The 17,971-nt window shown below is 42.6% G+C and overlaps 1 protein-coding gene across 1 annotated transcript in view; it reads right to left on the reverse strand.

The window, feature by feature from the left end:
- The window catches only part of UNC13B (unc-13 homolog B), a 201,160-nt gene that overhangs the window by 24,437 nt on the left and 158,752 nt on the right, over nt 1-17,971 (reverse strand). The window contains exons 29-35 of the mRNA XM_009288250.1: nt 16,693-16,789; nt 15,746-15,889; nt 15,531-15,608; nt 14,455-14,532; nt 6,916-7,004; nt 3,626-3,778; nt 1,574-1,697 (exon numbers count right to left, since the gene is read on the reverse strand). Of these exons, the coding sequence (XP_009286525.1) occupies nt 1,574-1,697; nt 3,626-3,778; nt 6,916-7,004; nt 14,455-14,532; nt 15,531-15,608; nt 15,746-15,889; nt 16,693-16,789 (763 nt within the window). The remainder of the gene's footprint in view (nt 1-1,573; nt 1,698-3,625; nt 3,779-6,915; nt 7,005-14,454; nt 14,533-15,530; nt 15,609-15,745; nt 15,890-16,692; nt 16,790-17,971) is intronic.

The raw sequence follows: 17,971 nt of genomic DNA on the forward strand, positions 1-17,971 counted from the left end.
AAAATCCAGCTATGAACATTTTGCATTACCTCAGAAAACTGAGGATGTGCTTCATTACACAAAAAGAGCGTCTCAATTTGAAACTGAAGTGATGGCAACAAGAAACTCTTTGTAAAGAAAACTTGAAGTGGCTTATAGCAAGATCCCGCAGGTTGGAAGAATTGGCTGGTCACAGTTCTTGCCTTCTTCGTGATACAAGCACTGAATCACTCTCCTACTCCGCCTTTAAAATTCAAAATTAGCAAGTATAAAGCTCAAGCAGGTCCTCCCTGGTTCTCTCCAACACCCTTGATTTCACTGCTTCCATTCTGAAGGGGCCATGTTAATGCTGCTCTTACTTGACGATTTTAGCACCTGTCCCCAAAGACTCCTTTTTGAAGCAATTCAACAGAGGGAAAGAAATTTCATCCTCTTAAGTTTAGATGGGTTTCTTCTCCTTTATAAATTAAAAAGGCAAGCAGAAATGATTACTCCAAATGCGAGCTCAGAGCAAGCAGTTTTTAGCTCATGCCAATTTTATGCTTAGTAGGTGTGACAGCACACTGCGTCTCAGCACTTTTGTTTAAAGTTGTCATCATCAAGGCCAGAGGCAAAGGCCTTCCTTCTCAGAGCAAGAAACACCTAGTGCAAGATGCAGGTTTGCATCACTTCTCTAGACAGTGCAACCCAGGAAGTCCACTCAAAATATGTAGGCAACTGCTGAATAGTGAAAACCACTATTGTTCTACCCACTACTGGGAAAAAAATAAATCGGCATAAATTAGCCACAGACCGCAAGTTTACTCCAAGACAGAGATGAAAAGAAGTTCTGGATCATCTCCAAATAATGAGGTTATAGCCCAAACCTCACACTGCCTCCAACTGAGTGTCACCCCCAGAGCAGCTGGGCATGCGTGACTGACATTTAATCAGTTTCTGTGGTTTCTCAAAATTGGGGAAGAGGTTAATCTTCCATTGTTAAAAATATCACTACATTCATGACACACATTCATCCAGCACGTCCACACAGCCAAACAATTATATAAAAGACTGCCTTTGAAGACAAACTGTCTGGACATGCTTCCAACTCCTCAAAATCAGAGACACAGAAATTATGCCAGCCCATACTGATGTTAAAGCCTTCTAGGGGGTAAAATGGGGTGTGGTGTCATTAAAAAGCAAGCCCAAATTAACCACATCTATACAGAGAGACACCTGACTAATAGATGACAATAATTAGGCAAAAGTGTTTACAGGTGTTGATCTAATGCCATGAAGACAACACTAACTGCCCAATAATCCCATATATACAGCTTGCTTTAAAGGACTGCAAATACCTGATCAGTGCAATTTGATGTACTTGATGGCAGCTCCTTTTGGATAATGGATATTGAATTGTTTTTCATCTTGCAACCCTACCAATAAATAGAGCTGCTCTCTTACTTTACTAGGTTACAGACATATTTTTCCATCCTCAAGCAGGCTACATGCAGACAAACTTACCTGGACAGATGACTCATTAGGGCAAGGAGATGAGTTACACAGGCAATAGCAATACTTTCTGCTATGAGTCAGGAAGGAGAAAATGCTTTACCGTATGGTCTGTAAGAGGAGGCAGAACAATCAGCTTCTCCATGGTATTCATTACCACCCTCCAGAGCTCTTTCAGCACCCGTTTCAACACTGTCTTTTCACACACAGTCGCAAACAGCGTCAGGCTGCAGGGAGAGAGCAAGAAGTAAGTTCAAAGAACGCAATTTGCAAGGAAAAAGGAGATGTGTATGGAAGAATCAGTGCCCCATCCAAAACAGGTTGTCATAACGATTGTTTTAAGGGTAAAAATCTTCCCTTTTCATAATGTACAGCCTGTCTTCACCCTTGGAGTTCTAGCACTAAAGACGTTTGGCCAAAATAGATTATTGACATTTCTGATCTCAATCATTTCTATTTATTGACCTGGGGATTACAGAAGGTATCACTAAGTTATGGTGGTTGGGAATAGTCCAAATAAGAGCAGGTACCATTGAACTGGTTCCTTTTAAGAAGACACTTCCTGATGTATCAGTTTTACAGAGTATATAGGAAAAAATTACAAACAAATATAGAACAACAGGTTTTAAACTTCAAGGGGTTATTAGAATGATTTTTCTTGAATACCTAAATTGATACTTCCCAGACTGTTATGCAGAAGTTCCTGCACAGCTTCTGATAGCTGCTGAAGTCCCTAAATCTTCCACCTCTATAACCACCTCAAAGCATTTCTTGGACTCCTCTGTATTTTGTTGCAATTGCATTCACCACCAATCACCTGCCATGTGTTTATTCCCTTTTACATAAAGAAGTTCTGCTTTACTTCCCTATTTATTCCTCCTTTATTATCGTACAGGCTATCAAAAAGGCCAAGAAATACTAGATTCTTCTTCGAAATGATTGTTGGACTTCGGCGTTTACTGATCACACTGGGAGAGCTACAAAACAGGAACTCTGCAGCCAGTAGCAGTGCACAGGCGATAGCTGACTCTTCTACATTGTGTAACATCTTCTCCCAGATTTCCCTTCTCCCCACAGCTGGTTAGACAGTGTTGAACAAAACTGAACAGGGACACGACTGATGTGGGTAGGATGCAGGAAGCATCGAAAAAGGCTCTCCTGTAAAGGAGGAAAGAAAATAATCCAGGCTCGGATTATCATAATCAAAATTACTTGCTCTGCAGCTGGACGAAAGGCCCATAGCATACCAAGTTCCCAGCGATACAAAGGAAGGTGGATTCTCAGGATTCATGAAGGCATGCATGGAAAATGCTCAAACGAGAGGGCTCCTAGGTGTAATGATTGCTGCAGAGTCATGTACTACATGGTGACCCAAAAGAAAGATGGGACAATCAATACAAAGAACAACAAAATAAATTATATTTTAAATTTGTAAAGCTTCACATCTCTTGCAGCATTTATTATGAAAATTGCTGGCCACCCCTTTCAAAACGAAGAACTGATATGCATCAGCAAGAAGTTTAACTTCAATGATTAAAAACTATTTCTCTTTGTAGATCAAGGCTTAGCTGATGAGAATTATATGCAGTTAGCCACAAAAAGTCCCTGTACAGCTGAATCATGCTGCATGGCTTTAATGGCAACAGTTAATTAAAGCAATGGATCAAGCTTACGTACATCACATAGTTCAGAAGCTTATTTTCTAGTCAGAACAGCACCAGGTATGACTACAACACAGACGCTTAACATGACTGGGATACTGAGTAGTGTATGTATCAAGTATGTAAGTATGGTTTGCAATACGTGTGCTAATTGGCTACAGTACAATTTGTATAGGAAAAAACCCGTAGCTAGTAAATTTAGAATTTCAGTCTTTCCCACTACCTGATCAGCAGTGTGTTTTGCTGATTGCTATAATTGCCAGAGGGAGAAAGAAGAACTGAGGGTGCGCTCTGGCACTGAATGAAGGCTGAAGAGGTGATCCATGGCTTGAATGAGAGGCAGGTATGGGAAGGAAAGCTATTAATTCTTCCTGAGAATTTGGAGGCCCGACATCTCAAGAACAATCCAAGAACATGGAGCTATTTTTCCTTCCCCCATCCTGTTCCCAATCCGATGCACTGTACGTGTAACATATATTTGAACACTCGCTTACTTTCCATCCAGGAAATCCATCAATGGCCTCAGGACATTATCTGCATCTTGTGCAACTGTGTTTCTGGCATTAGCAGCAACATTTCCCGTCCCTTTCACTTGACAGAGGATATCAGACATTTGCTTGACACACTCATCAATACGAGTCTGAAAGCTGAAGAGATAGGAGAGAGGCAAAAATACTGCAAGTCCATAAACATGCACTCAATTACACACTCTTCCTCCATGAGGTTTGCTGCTCATTTCCTTACTGTATTTGCTAACAGGCATGCTACCCAGTCCTTTATGCACACCGTACACAGACAGCCTACCACCTCTGAACACAAGACACAATCACACTTGAGAGGAGTCTGTTCATTCATCTTGCAAAAACAAATGATCCTTTCCTGATTTCAAGAAACACTGTTATTCTTAGCTCAAAGCACCCTGCTGTGTCTTTGCTTTCTACACAGGGTGCTACACCACAGAGACTGGGATAGAGCATGGAGCAATGGCACAATGCACGCACAACTCTGAACACCCAGGAGGCCATCGGCAGTAATTCGGTTATGACCCATCATAGGCTGTCTTTAAAATAACACAGCCTGAAAGCAGGCACCGACTGAAAACAGTCCACTGCCATACAGTCCATGCTGTATCAAAGTGTCAAAATGGGATGTGGGGCTCAGCTGTGAAATGAGCAGTGTCACTGTAATGAAGTGACATGCAAGCCATTAAAGCACAGTTATTTTTCCATCTTTTACTGCTAAGAGGAGGTTCAAAATGAAATAATACAATGGTTAAAAATAATGAATAGATCAGCAGAGCTGTCAACATATCAATTCAGCGAATAAAGGAAAATGCTCTGACATTTAAAAGAACAGTTACTAACAACAGGCATTACAAGTGACATTTAGCTATCCACTAACAGCACAGAGGTTTGAAACCAGGAAGAGAAGTCACTGCTAGGAGCTAGGGTAAAGATTTAAGAGCAGGAACACAGGTTTGGAAGTCAGCATAAGTGGCCTGAACTTCTGCTGTGTGAGCCACCTAGGACATCTGAGTTGGGTGCTAGCACACAACCCCTCTGCCCTGTGGCTCTCACCTTCCTTCTCCACCCCATCACTTCTTTCCTCTCCTGCACTGCCACCTCCAGCCTCATGGTCCCTCTGGCTCACTTCTAACCTGCCTCTCACTGGAGCAATTCCAGAGCTCTTTCTCCATGCAGCCTCCACTTCCACTTTCCCCATTTCTAGGAGAGTGGCTTGCAGCAGCCAGTTATGGCTACAATGACAGCTTAACCAGAGACGTAAGTCACATCAAATAAAATAAAACAGTACCAAGGATTTCCTGTACTGCTGACAGTCCCTGTTCTGTTACAGGCTAATCTCACCCCACAGTTCTCCCAAATACTGCATCAGTTGTAGGACCCTGCTTCAAGATGCTGTAAATCCCCAGCCAGGGGATGAAAAATAACAGAATCCCTTAAAAGATAAAAACTAATACAAGGCAACATTGTCACCAATTATGAAAAAAGATAAATGAGTTACTGCGGCAACAGGCTCACCTGAACGTGAAGCTCATGTAGATGTACAGCTTAACAGGAGCCCTTGGCAGCAGCAAGTTAAAAGACAACCTCACCTACCCTGTCAGACAGGGCCCTCTGCTCCCTAATTCCTGCAGGAATTCCCTCCTTCACTCCTACAGCCTCCAAGAACAAAACAGCAGCTAGCCTTGCATGAAGTACAGACCCTTTTAAGTTTCCTTTTCTCTGTGATATCCTTTAAAGCAGAAAATGCTTCTGTGTCCAGACATAATCCTCTCTCAGCACGAAGGTGGTGAGGCTCTCCGGATGTGTGCTGCTTTCCCAGCAGGTGCAATGACCTCACATAGATGAATAAAAGTTAAGATCTGCAGCATCAGGTGTGCACGGTGTTGTAGGAGCAAGTGTTTACAGACTGCACAGAATATTGTGGGTATCTGTCTTACCTCCCACATTTACATCCTTTAGAAGATCCTGCTTATACAGTAAACTGCAGCTCTGCTCTTCATTCCCTATTAACTGTTAAGGAATGAGCGAAGCATCTGAGCCATCTGACTGGCTAAATCTTGCTGGCACATCTCTCTAAAATACTCCCTGGTATGTATGCTGATACTGAATAATCTCTTTAAATCGTATTTGCAAATGTCAAGATTGTACTCTAATTGTCTTGTAGCAGTGACACCATGGAGACAGGTTTCAGATAACAAAATTCACCCCCTTTTTTATTATTATTATGACTATGATTATGACTTCTCACTCATCCTCCATCTAATTATGAACCTTATCGATTCAATTCAGTTACAGTTTGAATATCTCCATTTCTTGCTATAGCATCCATTACTGGCAACAGGAACTCCTCACTTATCTCCCCACTTAGCTCTGCGTGCTGAAATCCAAATAGTCGCTGACAAATCCCACCGTTGATTTTTTGGTCGTAAGTACTGCAAATCTGCAGACTGTAGGAGGCCAAGTTGGTACAATTTGCTTTATTCCCTTTGCCCATGTTTCAGCTATACTACAGTTCATGCCTGCATTAATCTTGTTATAAAGCACAACATGAAATGAATGGGGTTTATCATGAGAAGTGGTTTTTGAAGATCAGTTGGGAACCCTGTATTTTTAGGTTTTGCTTAATTGACGTCTTTTATGGTTCACTACAAAATTATTATGAAGTCGAGCACATTTTTATCCTCAGGTAAACGGTAACATGATTTGCAATAAAACTTAATTGCCATCAATTACTGTGGCAATAGTTAAAAGAGCTCCTCCCCTTGAAACATTAGAAAACACCATTCACTGCAACATTAGAACAAGTCAGTCTCAAATTCTAAACCTGTTTCCTTCTTATTCCAATATTCATTTAACAATCAGAAATCAGTCAGCTGTTTCATACATTTAGAGCAGAACATTTAAACAAGAATGTTGTTTCATAAACACTAAGCTGGAAACTGCTTTCCGCGCAATAAAGGAGCAGGCAATTCTGTTACTGACAAGCACTACTTACAGAAAAAAATCACTCTATGTAATTCAAATACACAGTTGAGAAATCTCCATGTTACATTTCTGAGCAAAGCAATATAGAAAAGAGAGACTTTAAAAACATTTCTCACTTCTTTAGATGATCTCAGTATTTGAAAGACCATGAATTTGTGACAAAAAAGAAAAATATAATGCAGTTGACATGAGTTTCTTTTCTCTTCTTAACCTGACTGAATGAGATTAGACAAAAGAAAGGAATGCTTCAAGGACAGGGACCTCGTTATACTCACCTGTTACCAAACACAGCACTCAGCTCATCCAAAACATTGTTCAGCTTCACCTGGAGCTCTTTGAGATGGTCACTTGCTTCTGCATCCAACTGTGGATGAAAAAAGAGCACTTAGCTTGAACCCAGAGGGCAGTCTGCTGTCCTTCACAGCGCTGCTCTTCACTGTTGAGGCTGCTCTTAATAAGCAGGTGAACTACCATCACTGGACTCTGCCAGCTAGGATGCTCTCCTCCACTGCCTGCTGCTGTTACAGAAGCTGTGAAATCATCAACAGATACTTGCCTAAACAGCAGCAAGTGGTTTCCCCAGGCTCTGACACCCTCCGATACCCTTCCTGATATTTGCAAAGTTGAGAAAGAAAGTGAATGTGAACTCCCTGTGGCCAACAGAGTAAGCAGGCTGAGAAATCATCAAGCACTGTGCGTTACCTTGGGCTCACGGGTCATTTCACCCCTCTAAGTCTAGAAGCAAACAAGGCTTTTCGGACTGGATGTTATTTACTTGTGCATTTCTCCATGCATGGTCTTGAAAGATGCTATTTCACCTTCCACCCTGCTGTCAGTATTCAAACTGAAGATCGACCCAGCCACTGCTCTCAGAAGACTGGACCCCAGCTATTTTGAAAATCTGGCCACAATATCATGTTGTGCACTGATCACTTTTGGAAAGCATAATCTCAGCTATGGGTATTGAGCACAAGTAGCTTTACTCTCACAAGGAGCCAGATAGCTTTTTGTATACAACTGTTCAGAGGACACTTCACAAAACAAACAAAAAAAAGTGCCCTAAGCACTACATGGACACTGCTGACACCTTGGCACATTCCATAAGAAAGTGCTTGCTCCATTCTTATCAGCCCAAAGCCACCCGTTTTTACATTCAACAGTGCCTCGTATTCCAGCTGTAGTCATCCCTCCAGTCTCGAAAGAGCCACTTCTGAGCAACCTACCTGTGTGTATACATAACAACACATGTTGAATGCTTTGGGATCATTTGGTCTGAAAAAGTAACTTGTAAAACAGATTTGCCTTTGTATGCAGGCAGGCAAGCTGCTTGTACAACAAAAACCTTCCAGAAATGTTTGCATTTGGCATTCAGAGTTTCAGCCCTTACCTCTAAGGCAGAGTATCTATTTACAAATGTAATGAGCCAGATGCCAGTACAGTGGTTAAAAATCAGGTTAGATTTTTACGGTATATCCACGCATGCAGCTATAGAGGATTTGAACATGACAGGAGTTCCCACTTCTATATTCAGTGCTGAAGCCCTCTTCATATTCCTCAGCATCTGCCAGAGAAAGCCAAGCCTTAGGGGATTTGGAATCTTATCCGTTCATTTTCCCTTTGTAAGCTGGCATGGAAAACTGACTCTATTAGGCATTTGAACCTGTGCTAATGAAACTCCTGGATCAGATATTTAAAAATAATTTTAAAAAACCCAAGCAAATGATGATTACTTAAGACTTATAACTTTAGACATTGCTAGCTCTGATTATTTTTCCTTTATTAAAGTGAATTTGTATTCCTATTACCTTTACAACTCCCTCACTCTATGAAGGCAGAAGGAAGCTAATGTCATACCAATCAGCAGTCATTCTAGTCAAGCTTGTAGGTAACAAAACAAAACCAGCATCTGTTGTTGTTGGTTTGTCTTGCCCCCTCCTTCCCTTCTCCTACTGTGTAAAGGGGCATCGAGTCACAAGCCGACTGGTTTGCTACCTACAATTAATGGCACTGAACAGTCCTCTGATTTTAGCCATTTCTGGTAGATTTGAGGCAGGACCAGCTCATGATTCATCAAAACATTTCAAGTAACTGCTTTTCCAGATAAAAAAATAGCCAGAAGAATTTGGCACAAGACGCCTATTCCTCACTTCTTCTTTATAAGCTACTAGATGCATGATCTAAAGGATGTTTGAGGTCAGGATCAACAGCTTACGGCCCTGGTCCATGAACCATGCATTAATGAGTTGTTTTACTGTGAGGTGACATGGAGAGCTCACCAACTACCTCTAAGCTTCTCCTTGGTATTGTACTTGTTGACTGCAAACTGATCTTCTCAGGAGCAGAAGAAAGGCTGATTGCCAGCCCTGTACTGCAAGCTGGAGCAATGCTTTGCCAAGGGGACAAGCTCCATTATCTGTGGCGAGGAACTCGCTCTCCTCCAGAACATCAGCTCACAGCTCTCTGGGTGCAACTGGCAAGACAGCTGCCCAGATTTAACTTTGAGGTGCCCAGCCTTACCCTCAGGAAGCAAAGCCCTGGTGGTAAGCATTCTGGTTCAGCATCCACCAAGTCCTCTGTCATCCTAGAAAGGCTGCTGTCTTCTGAGCAACTGCTACTATGGAAGGAAGAGGCCACTTAATACATTACTGATTGTTAATGCTTAGGCATTGGCATGCTTTGGCTTGAAAACAAATTTTGAGGAATTACCTGAGTGTGATTTAAGTCCATTAGGAAGGTGCTGGTAGGTGTGTACTACTGTTTCACATATATAAATTACACATCAGTTACAGACTCCCTGTAGCATGTGGTATAACTGCAAACTGTTCTTTGCCAATATGGTGAAGCACTGATAACAGCACTCAAATGAAACAGCGTACGTTTTGCTGTTGCTGCTTAGCCAATGAATTCTAAGCACAACAGCTATCACTGATAGCAGGAAATGCTACTTGGACTGCATGATAAATCTGGCTGGTAGAGTAAAGCAGAAAGCAGTATTAGGCAGCTGGGTCACTGCTATATGTCACGTTCAGACCATTTCTATCGGAAGCTGGAGCGCAGCACGCTTATGATCTCCATTCTGTGGGTGTATCAGAGATGACTCAGAGGAAGAAAGCTAATGAAAAGTTCTCTGTGCAAAACACGGGACAGTACCCACAGCGAGGTGGCTTCTGATCTCTGAGCAATGTTCCAATTCCAGTGGAAATAGTGGCTGGCATGGCCACAGTTCTGTGTTTGAGACTAAATGTATGATACAGAAAACTCAGGTGCACGCAAAGAGGGAAGAGGTAATCCTATATTTACATTTCAGGGAAAAAAGCAGGGCCCTGCTAATTTCCTGCATAGATTTGGGACTTGGCATTTCAGAGAATCCGGGCCTCGAAGTCTCATCCAAACACATTCAGGGCTGGAACCTCAAGTTCTCTGCTAATCTGAATGGTGGCATTTACAGCATAGTGCTATGAACTTCAATTTAGGTTGATCTTCTCCTGCTTCTCTCATGGATGAAATGGAACCCATGAGTCTAAGAATTTGCTGTGATGGGCTTCCAAGTTTTCCAAGAGATGTCGTTAGTCCTTCTTTGGTTTCTACATACACTGGTGAAGCGCGAGCGACCAGAACTAGAAGGCTCCTCTGTAGCTGGAGAAACAGCTCTTGTCTTCTAGAAGGTTGAAGATGTTAATCAATCCACATCTTAAAGCCTGAGAACCTGTGAAATCATCAGGTCTGATCTGACGTATCAGCAGCTAAAGAATTTTGCCCTGCTATCCTTTCTTAGCTTTATGCAAGTTATAGAGTTCACCTGGCTTCAGCTTGAAGTTGCTGATTTTTGTTCTGCCTCCCTCCACTAGCACTTGGGAGCTCCCCTCTGCAGAGGTGACTGTGAGGCAGGGAGCTCAACAGATCCAACCTCCCTTTAGGGACTTGCTTGCACTGAATTTTCATGCATCTCCCCACTTTCCTATAGGATTCAAGAGTAAGGACACTGGAGCACTGCATCCAAACAGCTGCCAGCTTCTCAAATACTAGGGTGGCCTTAGCTATGGCACATGGGATGCTAAATTGGAGCAATCAGTAGATACCACAAATCCTTTGAGAACATTCCTATCAAGTCTTGGCCATTTCTAAGTTTTCCTGCAATTTGTTATTCAGGTGGCTAACTTAGGATTTAAAACATGGGCTAACCCTGGCTGAGCATTAAGAGGAGAGTTTCCTGAAGCATTAATTGTACAGATTAGCTTGAAAGGCATGAAAATTATATGATGACAACCTGCTGCTACTCAGCAGCCAATTGTTTGGGTTCCCTAGGCAGCACTTGTCTCTGATACTCACCCGCATGCTTGACTTTGGAGAAGAAAAAAAGTGCATAAATGTTTTAAACTAGGCTTCCACAGCACATCTAGGCTTCAGCAGTGGGCAATACAGTACAGCACCTTTTAATTTCAGTGCCATGAGTTTGTAACTCATGAAAAGCTAAGCAAAATAATGGACTGCAGAAAGCCATCTCTCTCAAGCAAAATGGGAAGGGCTTATTCTGGTGTCAGGGACAGCGCACAGAGAAGGCTGAAGTCTGCAGGAAAACTGCAGAAGTGGGTAGAAAATGCAGGTCACATTAGGTTTTATTAGATAATGTCTGAATAATTAAGCAAACGGGGTCAAGTTCAGGCAAACACTAGCAATGAATCTCTATAGCCCACTTTAGCACAGAGCTAAATTACAATCTCTGTTCGGTGGGTGTATTGGAGATGATTCAGAGGAATCAAAGGTTTCAAAAGGTATTCATGTACCCAATTTCTATCCAGGACTTACCCCCTGATTCCACTGTTCATTATGCGTTTAATGCTACCTGGCACTCCATAAATGCTGCCTTTCCAAAACATGCTTCAGGAATGTCTGAGAGTGCTACTGAGCCACAGTGAAGCTGTTTTGATCCCATGAGATCAACACAGCTCAGACGGGAAATAAAAGTATTACTTATAAATCCTAAAAATCATTTAAGATCCTTCTCTGTGTGTGTGTGTGTGTGTGTGTGTGTGTGTGTGTGTGTGTGTGTGTGTGTGTGTGTGTGTGTGTGTGTGTGTGTGTGTGTGTGTGTGTGTGTGTGTGTGTGTGTGTGTGTGTGTGTGTGTGTGTGTGTGTGTGTGTGTGTGTGTGTGTGTGTGTGTGTGTGTGTGTGTGTGTGTGTGTGTGTGTGTGTGTGTGTGTGTGTGTGTGTGTGTGTGTGTGTGTGTGTATATATATGCCTTGAGATATCAAGCACAGACCCAAGAGAAACCCTCCACACAGAGCTCTCTAAAGCTCTGCTGCTGTCCTTATTGTTTCTGACTAGTAACGTTCACAGACTACATGATGTCAACACATTAAACCCAGAGATGCTGGGCAATTTTTGCCCTGTTTTGTGCCTTCTGAGTACTACAGTTGGAAAAAGAATAAGAGAAGTGGGGGCAAAGGTACCATTCCTCATTTGGGGAAAAAAAAAGTAAAGGAAGGCATTATATCAAAGATCCCATCTCAAGAAACAGTACCAGGCAAGCACTTCTGTTCCATGTTATGACATTACACTGCAGGGTGACTATGAGTGAGCCCTGTCCCTTCATTTCCCTTGCTGCAAAAGGGACTAAATGATACAGATTTCCATAGGGGTGTGTTTTGGACGCACTGGCAAAGAGCACTAGGTAGCAGCAGTATTTCAAAGCTTTCCAGAGTTGTGCAGTGCTACAACTGCAGATGGAGATGGATCTGTGAATCAGAAGCAGATGAAGCCACAAGTACACAGTAACTGAAACCAATCCCCAAGTTTTGGCTTCACACATGGTACATCTAACATACCTGCCACAGGAACAATGGAATATTTGGTACCTACCTCAACATCTTTGAGAACACAAAAAAGTGAACAGTTCAAGATGACCAGGACATACCACTATGCTACTTTCTTATTCCCCCAAGGAAGTAGTTCCTTTTTGGGTAGAGAAGTCAGAACAATGCTTACATTTGTGCAAGCTACTGTGTGATGTATAGATGAATATAAATCAAATCAGTCACAGAAAGTAAGAACTGCCCTTCCTGAAGGAGAGGATAAAACCCATAGATGCATTTCCAGGGGCATGCTTGTCTACATGTTCTATTTTCAAAGCTGTTGTCTCACCAGTTGTTACTCACTAGCCAGGTTCAATCTACATCAGAAAAAGGACTACTCAAACTAGGACAAGACCTTGTTTACTCTAGCAAAACAGAGGACCTGGCAGGTTTCAGGTCAAGAAGCAAAGTACTACATAGTCACCAAGAGGGAAACCCCTGGGGATAGCAAATAATGCAGGCACCTAACACAACACAATTTATTTCTGGTGATCAGTGGCAGTCTAATGAAGTAGACAAGCAGCATTTGAAAAGAAAAGAAAAAAATAACTTCCAAAAACCAGCTTCCTAGCATGTTCGCCTGGTTTCTTCCTGTGTGTTTTATTGCTCACAGTTTGGGTTCCTCTCCCTTTTTTTTTTTCTTTTGATTGCACAGTGCAGGGGAAATAGTGGATTCATCACCTCTGTTCTATCTTACCTATACCTCCTAAGGAAGGTTTTAAAGGGCAGAACGCAGAGAGTCTAGGCTAGGAAAAGTAGTGGACAGTCTTAACAAACACTTTTTTTCTCCCCCTATTTAACACACTATGAGGTGGTATTTTCAATTTGCAGGTGGTATTTTCAATTTGAAACATAGGGAAACCCTACTTAATGGCCACCGCTATGGAAAAAAGTAGCAAATTGATTCCTTAAGGGAAATTAAGTGCACATGGATTAAAACTTTATAAACCACTTCACAAACATTTCATCACAAGTTTATTTTTTCCTGAAAAATGAGCATTTAGCTACCACTGCTATTACAGCTGGGAGCATATAATTCTAGTTCTTGATGTAGGGCTCAGAAATTAGGATTGTTGAGATCACACGCGAAAGAATGACAGCAGTTTCCCTTACCTCGTGGGGTAAATCTATTTGTTGAGATTTTTGCCACTTCATAGAATTCTGCCACTGAACACAAGAAAGATTTGAAACAGCAATACAGCCAAAAACTGAGCTGCCCATCAGCAAAGCTGACTTTCCTCTTGGCCTACAGGTCATAGCACAGGTTCTACCACAACACAAGCAAAGAAGATGCACTTAGACTTTCAAAATAATTTTTTCCTAACATCAGCATCAGCAGCCTTTTCTTCATCTTCCCGAATCTTGAAAAGCAATGAAAAAAGAAGAGAAAAAAACCAAACACATACATGGATTATATCAGAAAAGATACAGTGATCTGGGGGAGGGAAACCTTATTTCTGTAAAAATGGCCATCTCAGAACAAAGAACAAAAACTAAGATATTTATATCATGGACACATCTGAGTATCCAACAAAGCATGAGTACAGAACTCTTATCTGCATGTCTGCAATACATTAGATACTGGACATTTCATGCCAAAGGTACTGTCCCACATTTATACGCCACATAAAATGACTCGATGCCAACAGTTCTCAGACCTATCTGTCTGTCTTCAGAGCTGTGAAACCACCAGCCATGCCCACATCCAGCCCACATGAGCACAGTACATATCCTTCTCTTTCCTCCTCCATGCTATTCTGTGCCTTGAAACATTCACTCCTGCATCTTATGATAAATTTTGTTGAAAAGTCTTCAGGCATGGCTGTCCCCTCACACTACTTATAGTGCCAGGTGTCACGGGGCTCTCCTTATGACTGCAGTCTGCAAGTACCAGTATGATGCAAATAACCTAGTAACAGTGTAGTAGGAATGAGTAATACTCAGTCTCTTAGCACTCTTACCTCTTTACCACCCATGGCTTCAAACATCTTCTCTAGCTGCACCCTCAGCTGTTGGATGTTATTCATCAGGATGCAGGGCTGAAGGGACAAAAGCAGGTGCCTGTTACAGCTCAGGATGCCAATACAATTTCACCAGTGGTACAGTCTGTGCCTCAACACCCTTCCCCAAGTACCACCAGTTCTGAGAGTCCAATAGGAGCTAGGGCACGCACAGATTTCAGCACTCAAACCTAAAAAAGACAAGTCATTTTTTTTCTCCAGTTTGAAATGGGATGGCCAGTCCAAGAAACCCAAGATCAGGGAGATCTCTGCTGTGGTATTTTCCTCCTCAGCTTTATCACAGAGAATGAGCTGACAAGAAATCAGTGTCAGGACAAGGCCCAACTCTCTGCAGCTCATGCCATGCCCTGCAAGAGTCCAAGCTGTGTCACCTTCAGCCTCTTAATGCTGCAACATACTACTGTGAATGGTGTACAACCCAGATCAGAAGGGGAACTGCCAGCCAAAGCTGCATTCAGAGTCACAACTGGGTCCTGCCAGGCCAAGCCTGAGAGCAACAGTCAAGGGCAGCATGAGCAATAGACTCTTCCCTCTGCAGTTGCATCCCCAGTACAGGTGTGGGAGATAGCAAAACCAGCATGGGACAGACCCAGGGTTCAAAAATTTAAGACCCTGTTTTATTTAATACACAGAATTTTACTGAATTCAGGATTAAACAGCAAGATAATTAGATGGAGACAACAGTAAACCAAGCGTGCTGCTAAATACGAGATCTACAGAGCAATCTGTGCCCTTTTTTTTTTTTATCACCTCAGTGACACACAACCCAGACAGGCAGAGTAGAAGTTAATTTCAAGTGGACCTGACAAGCCTCCAAGCCCTGCAGATCATCTTCAGGACCTAGTTTTATTTTACGGCCAAGCCAGAATTCAATCTGCAAAAGCATACGAATGACAATAAAAACAACACTGAAAATATTTACACCATCAACATGGTCAGATGCAACACGAGAAACTTGGTTTCATCAGGACAATTATGTGATTCCCTGGGCAGAAGAGAAGCTCAGCAGGACTCACCAGTTTCTCCTTGGAACAGTAGGACTGGAAGCTCTTGGAGAGGATGTCAGCATACTGCATCAGCACTTTCCCAATAGTCTGCAAAGACAAGATGTGAGCACTGTTACTTGTCCTCTATCACTGCAGGAGAACTCCAGGAAATAAAACGAAAAAAACATCATACTGTTTTGCATCCCAGTAAGGGAAGATTACCAGCTGGATGTTAGAAGTATTACCTTAGCAAATCTCCTATTATAATGAGCAACAATGACAGGGTCTGGGCACTCCAGCTTCTTAATGATCTCAAAGCTCTGATTGAGCTGGGTGAAGACATCCACCACTGAGCAAGAGAACAGAGCATGCTCGGATGTTTGCTGGAACTAAAACAGAAGTAAAAAGAGTCATTCTCAAATGGAAAGATCTGAAATACACCCATTTCATGGGTGTCTCCATCATCTGCCGTATTGGAGGCAGGACAACTTTACCAAAACCTGCCTCTTCCTCAGAATTAGTGAAAAGCTCTCCAAAAGGCCCAGAGCTAAATAGCCAATTCTGTTGGGTTGTACGTTTACTGTCCTTCACCAACTACGACATGATAAGCACCAAGGAAACGTAGCATGATGCTGAGACCCTTAACAAAATGCATGGCTTGCCTGTCAGTTAATGAGAAAAGGAGAAGAGTGAAGAGCTTTTTTTAGATTTTCTTAAAATTTAGATATTAAAGAGAATGCTTACATTAGCATCACAGACTACAGTGCCAACAGTCACTGAACAAATGGGAAGGCTGACGCTCTCCATCAGGAATACTCAGCAAATTAAGAATAAGATTACTCTTTCAGTGGATTAAGGTCACATCCTCACTGCATGACTAAGTACGTGCAAAGTGCCTTATATTTCAATTACCTCTCACAAACAGAGAGATGAGAGAGCACCAAGCCACTGGCTGATGGATGAACATCAGCAGATCAGAACAGACATAAATGAATTATATGCACCTTGCTATTAAACAGCTCTCTGTGACCTGTAGAGAGAAGTCCTAAAATAAACAAGTTTCCCAGTTGTTTAGCAAGCAAAAAGGGCTGCATCCTCCATTTGTATGACAGCTGAATTTACAGTGGTGGTGTTTGGTTCTGGGCACTGAAGGATATATCGCCAAGTCCTCCACTTAGAGTGACCTACATACCCCATCTTTTTTATCCCTCTCCAGAGCACCATGCAAGAATTCTAAGGAAACATCTTCATTTTCATCCAGCCACTGCATCACAAACTGCTCAAACCACCTGCAAGAGGGACAGGAAAGACAGAAAGTTACAGCAAGAAACAGGGCACCTCAACAAGACTCAGACAGTGCTGCTCTTCTAGCAAGCCTTGTGAAAGCTTGCCACTGTTAGATGTCTGAATGCTGTTATCTGTGTGTGCAGCCAAAGTTCCCAAAAATACTCCTACCTGTACACAAGCTACCAGTGAGCAGGGGCTGTACCATCACTTGGGCTGGACAAGCAGAACACAGCCCAGCCCAGCCTCTGCAGATCGTTGGTCCTGTGCTAGTTTTGTCCTTCTCCCCTGTCTCTCCTCTTTCTTCATACCTTCCTCTTTTTTCCCCTTTGAGCACCACCTTTAACTTTGCATCATTTAAGAGCACTTTGCCTTTTCTTCCCCTTTTACCCATGTGCCAGACAGGACAGGGAAGACCTCCAATACCACTATCTCTGCATGCTAAGAGCGACGGCACACTGTCCTGCTGCCCATTTGGATCTACCATCTTTCACATGAGAGCTGCAAATGAGTATAAAGGGAGGAAAAGAAGTGCCTGTTTTCCAGGGCCCTTCAGCCCCTTTATCTGCAGATACAGACATATTTCTGGAGTGCCAGGAGGAAGAATCAAGGCTAGAAGTTTTCTCCACTTTAATCCTGCTCTCCCTTTCCCCAAGCCTTCTCTAGAACACCCTCCCATTTCTATGGGCTGCTGATCTCACTGTGAAGATGCTTGAGTAGATTAACTTCTGGTGATAGCACGACACATCTGCTAGGGCTTGCAGGAAGCTGGCCAGGCCTGTAAGTAGCTCTTCATTGTTCTCTCTTAAAGAAGCACAAACTTAATTCATGTTAAGTGCTGGACCAACAGCCTTGGAGCATGGTCAAGTCCCCAAACCAGGCAGGTCCTAGAAGCAGGACAGTAAAGTTTGTCTCTGTTTCTTCTCCTCAATTAGGAGGATAAGCTAAATGGTAGAGCAGAATCCAAGAAGCTGCTGAAACAGCCACTGTTGTATCTCAGGGAGATGCCTTACATGAGGTGGTGTCTGGAGCTGCCTCCTGCACTGAACAAAAGGCTTCTACCCCACCTTGGCCAAATAGGCAAGGTAAGAAGTGGCTTCAGTGATGGGATCTTACAGCTGGTTATCCCTCTGCTCCCTGCTCTGTGGGACATATCCACATAGTGCAAAAGGAGGGGGGGGGGGGGG

The sequence above is a fragment of the Aptenodytes forsteri genome, unplaced genomic scaffold, assembly GCF_000699145.1.
Source record: "Aptenodytes forsteri isolate BGI_AS27 unplaced genomic scaffold, ASM69914v1 Scaffold201, whole genome shotgun sequence".
Lineage (NCBI taxonomy): Eukaryota > Metazoa > Chordata > Aves > Sphenisciformes > Spheniscidae > Aptenodytes > Aptenodytes forsteri.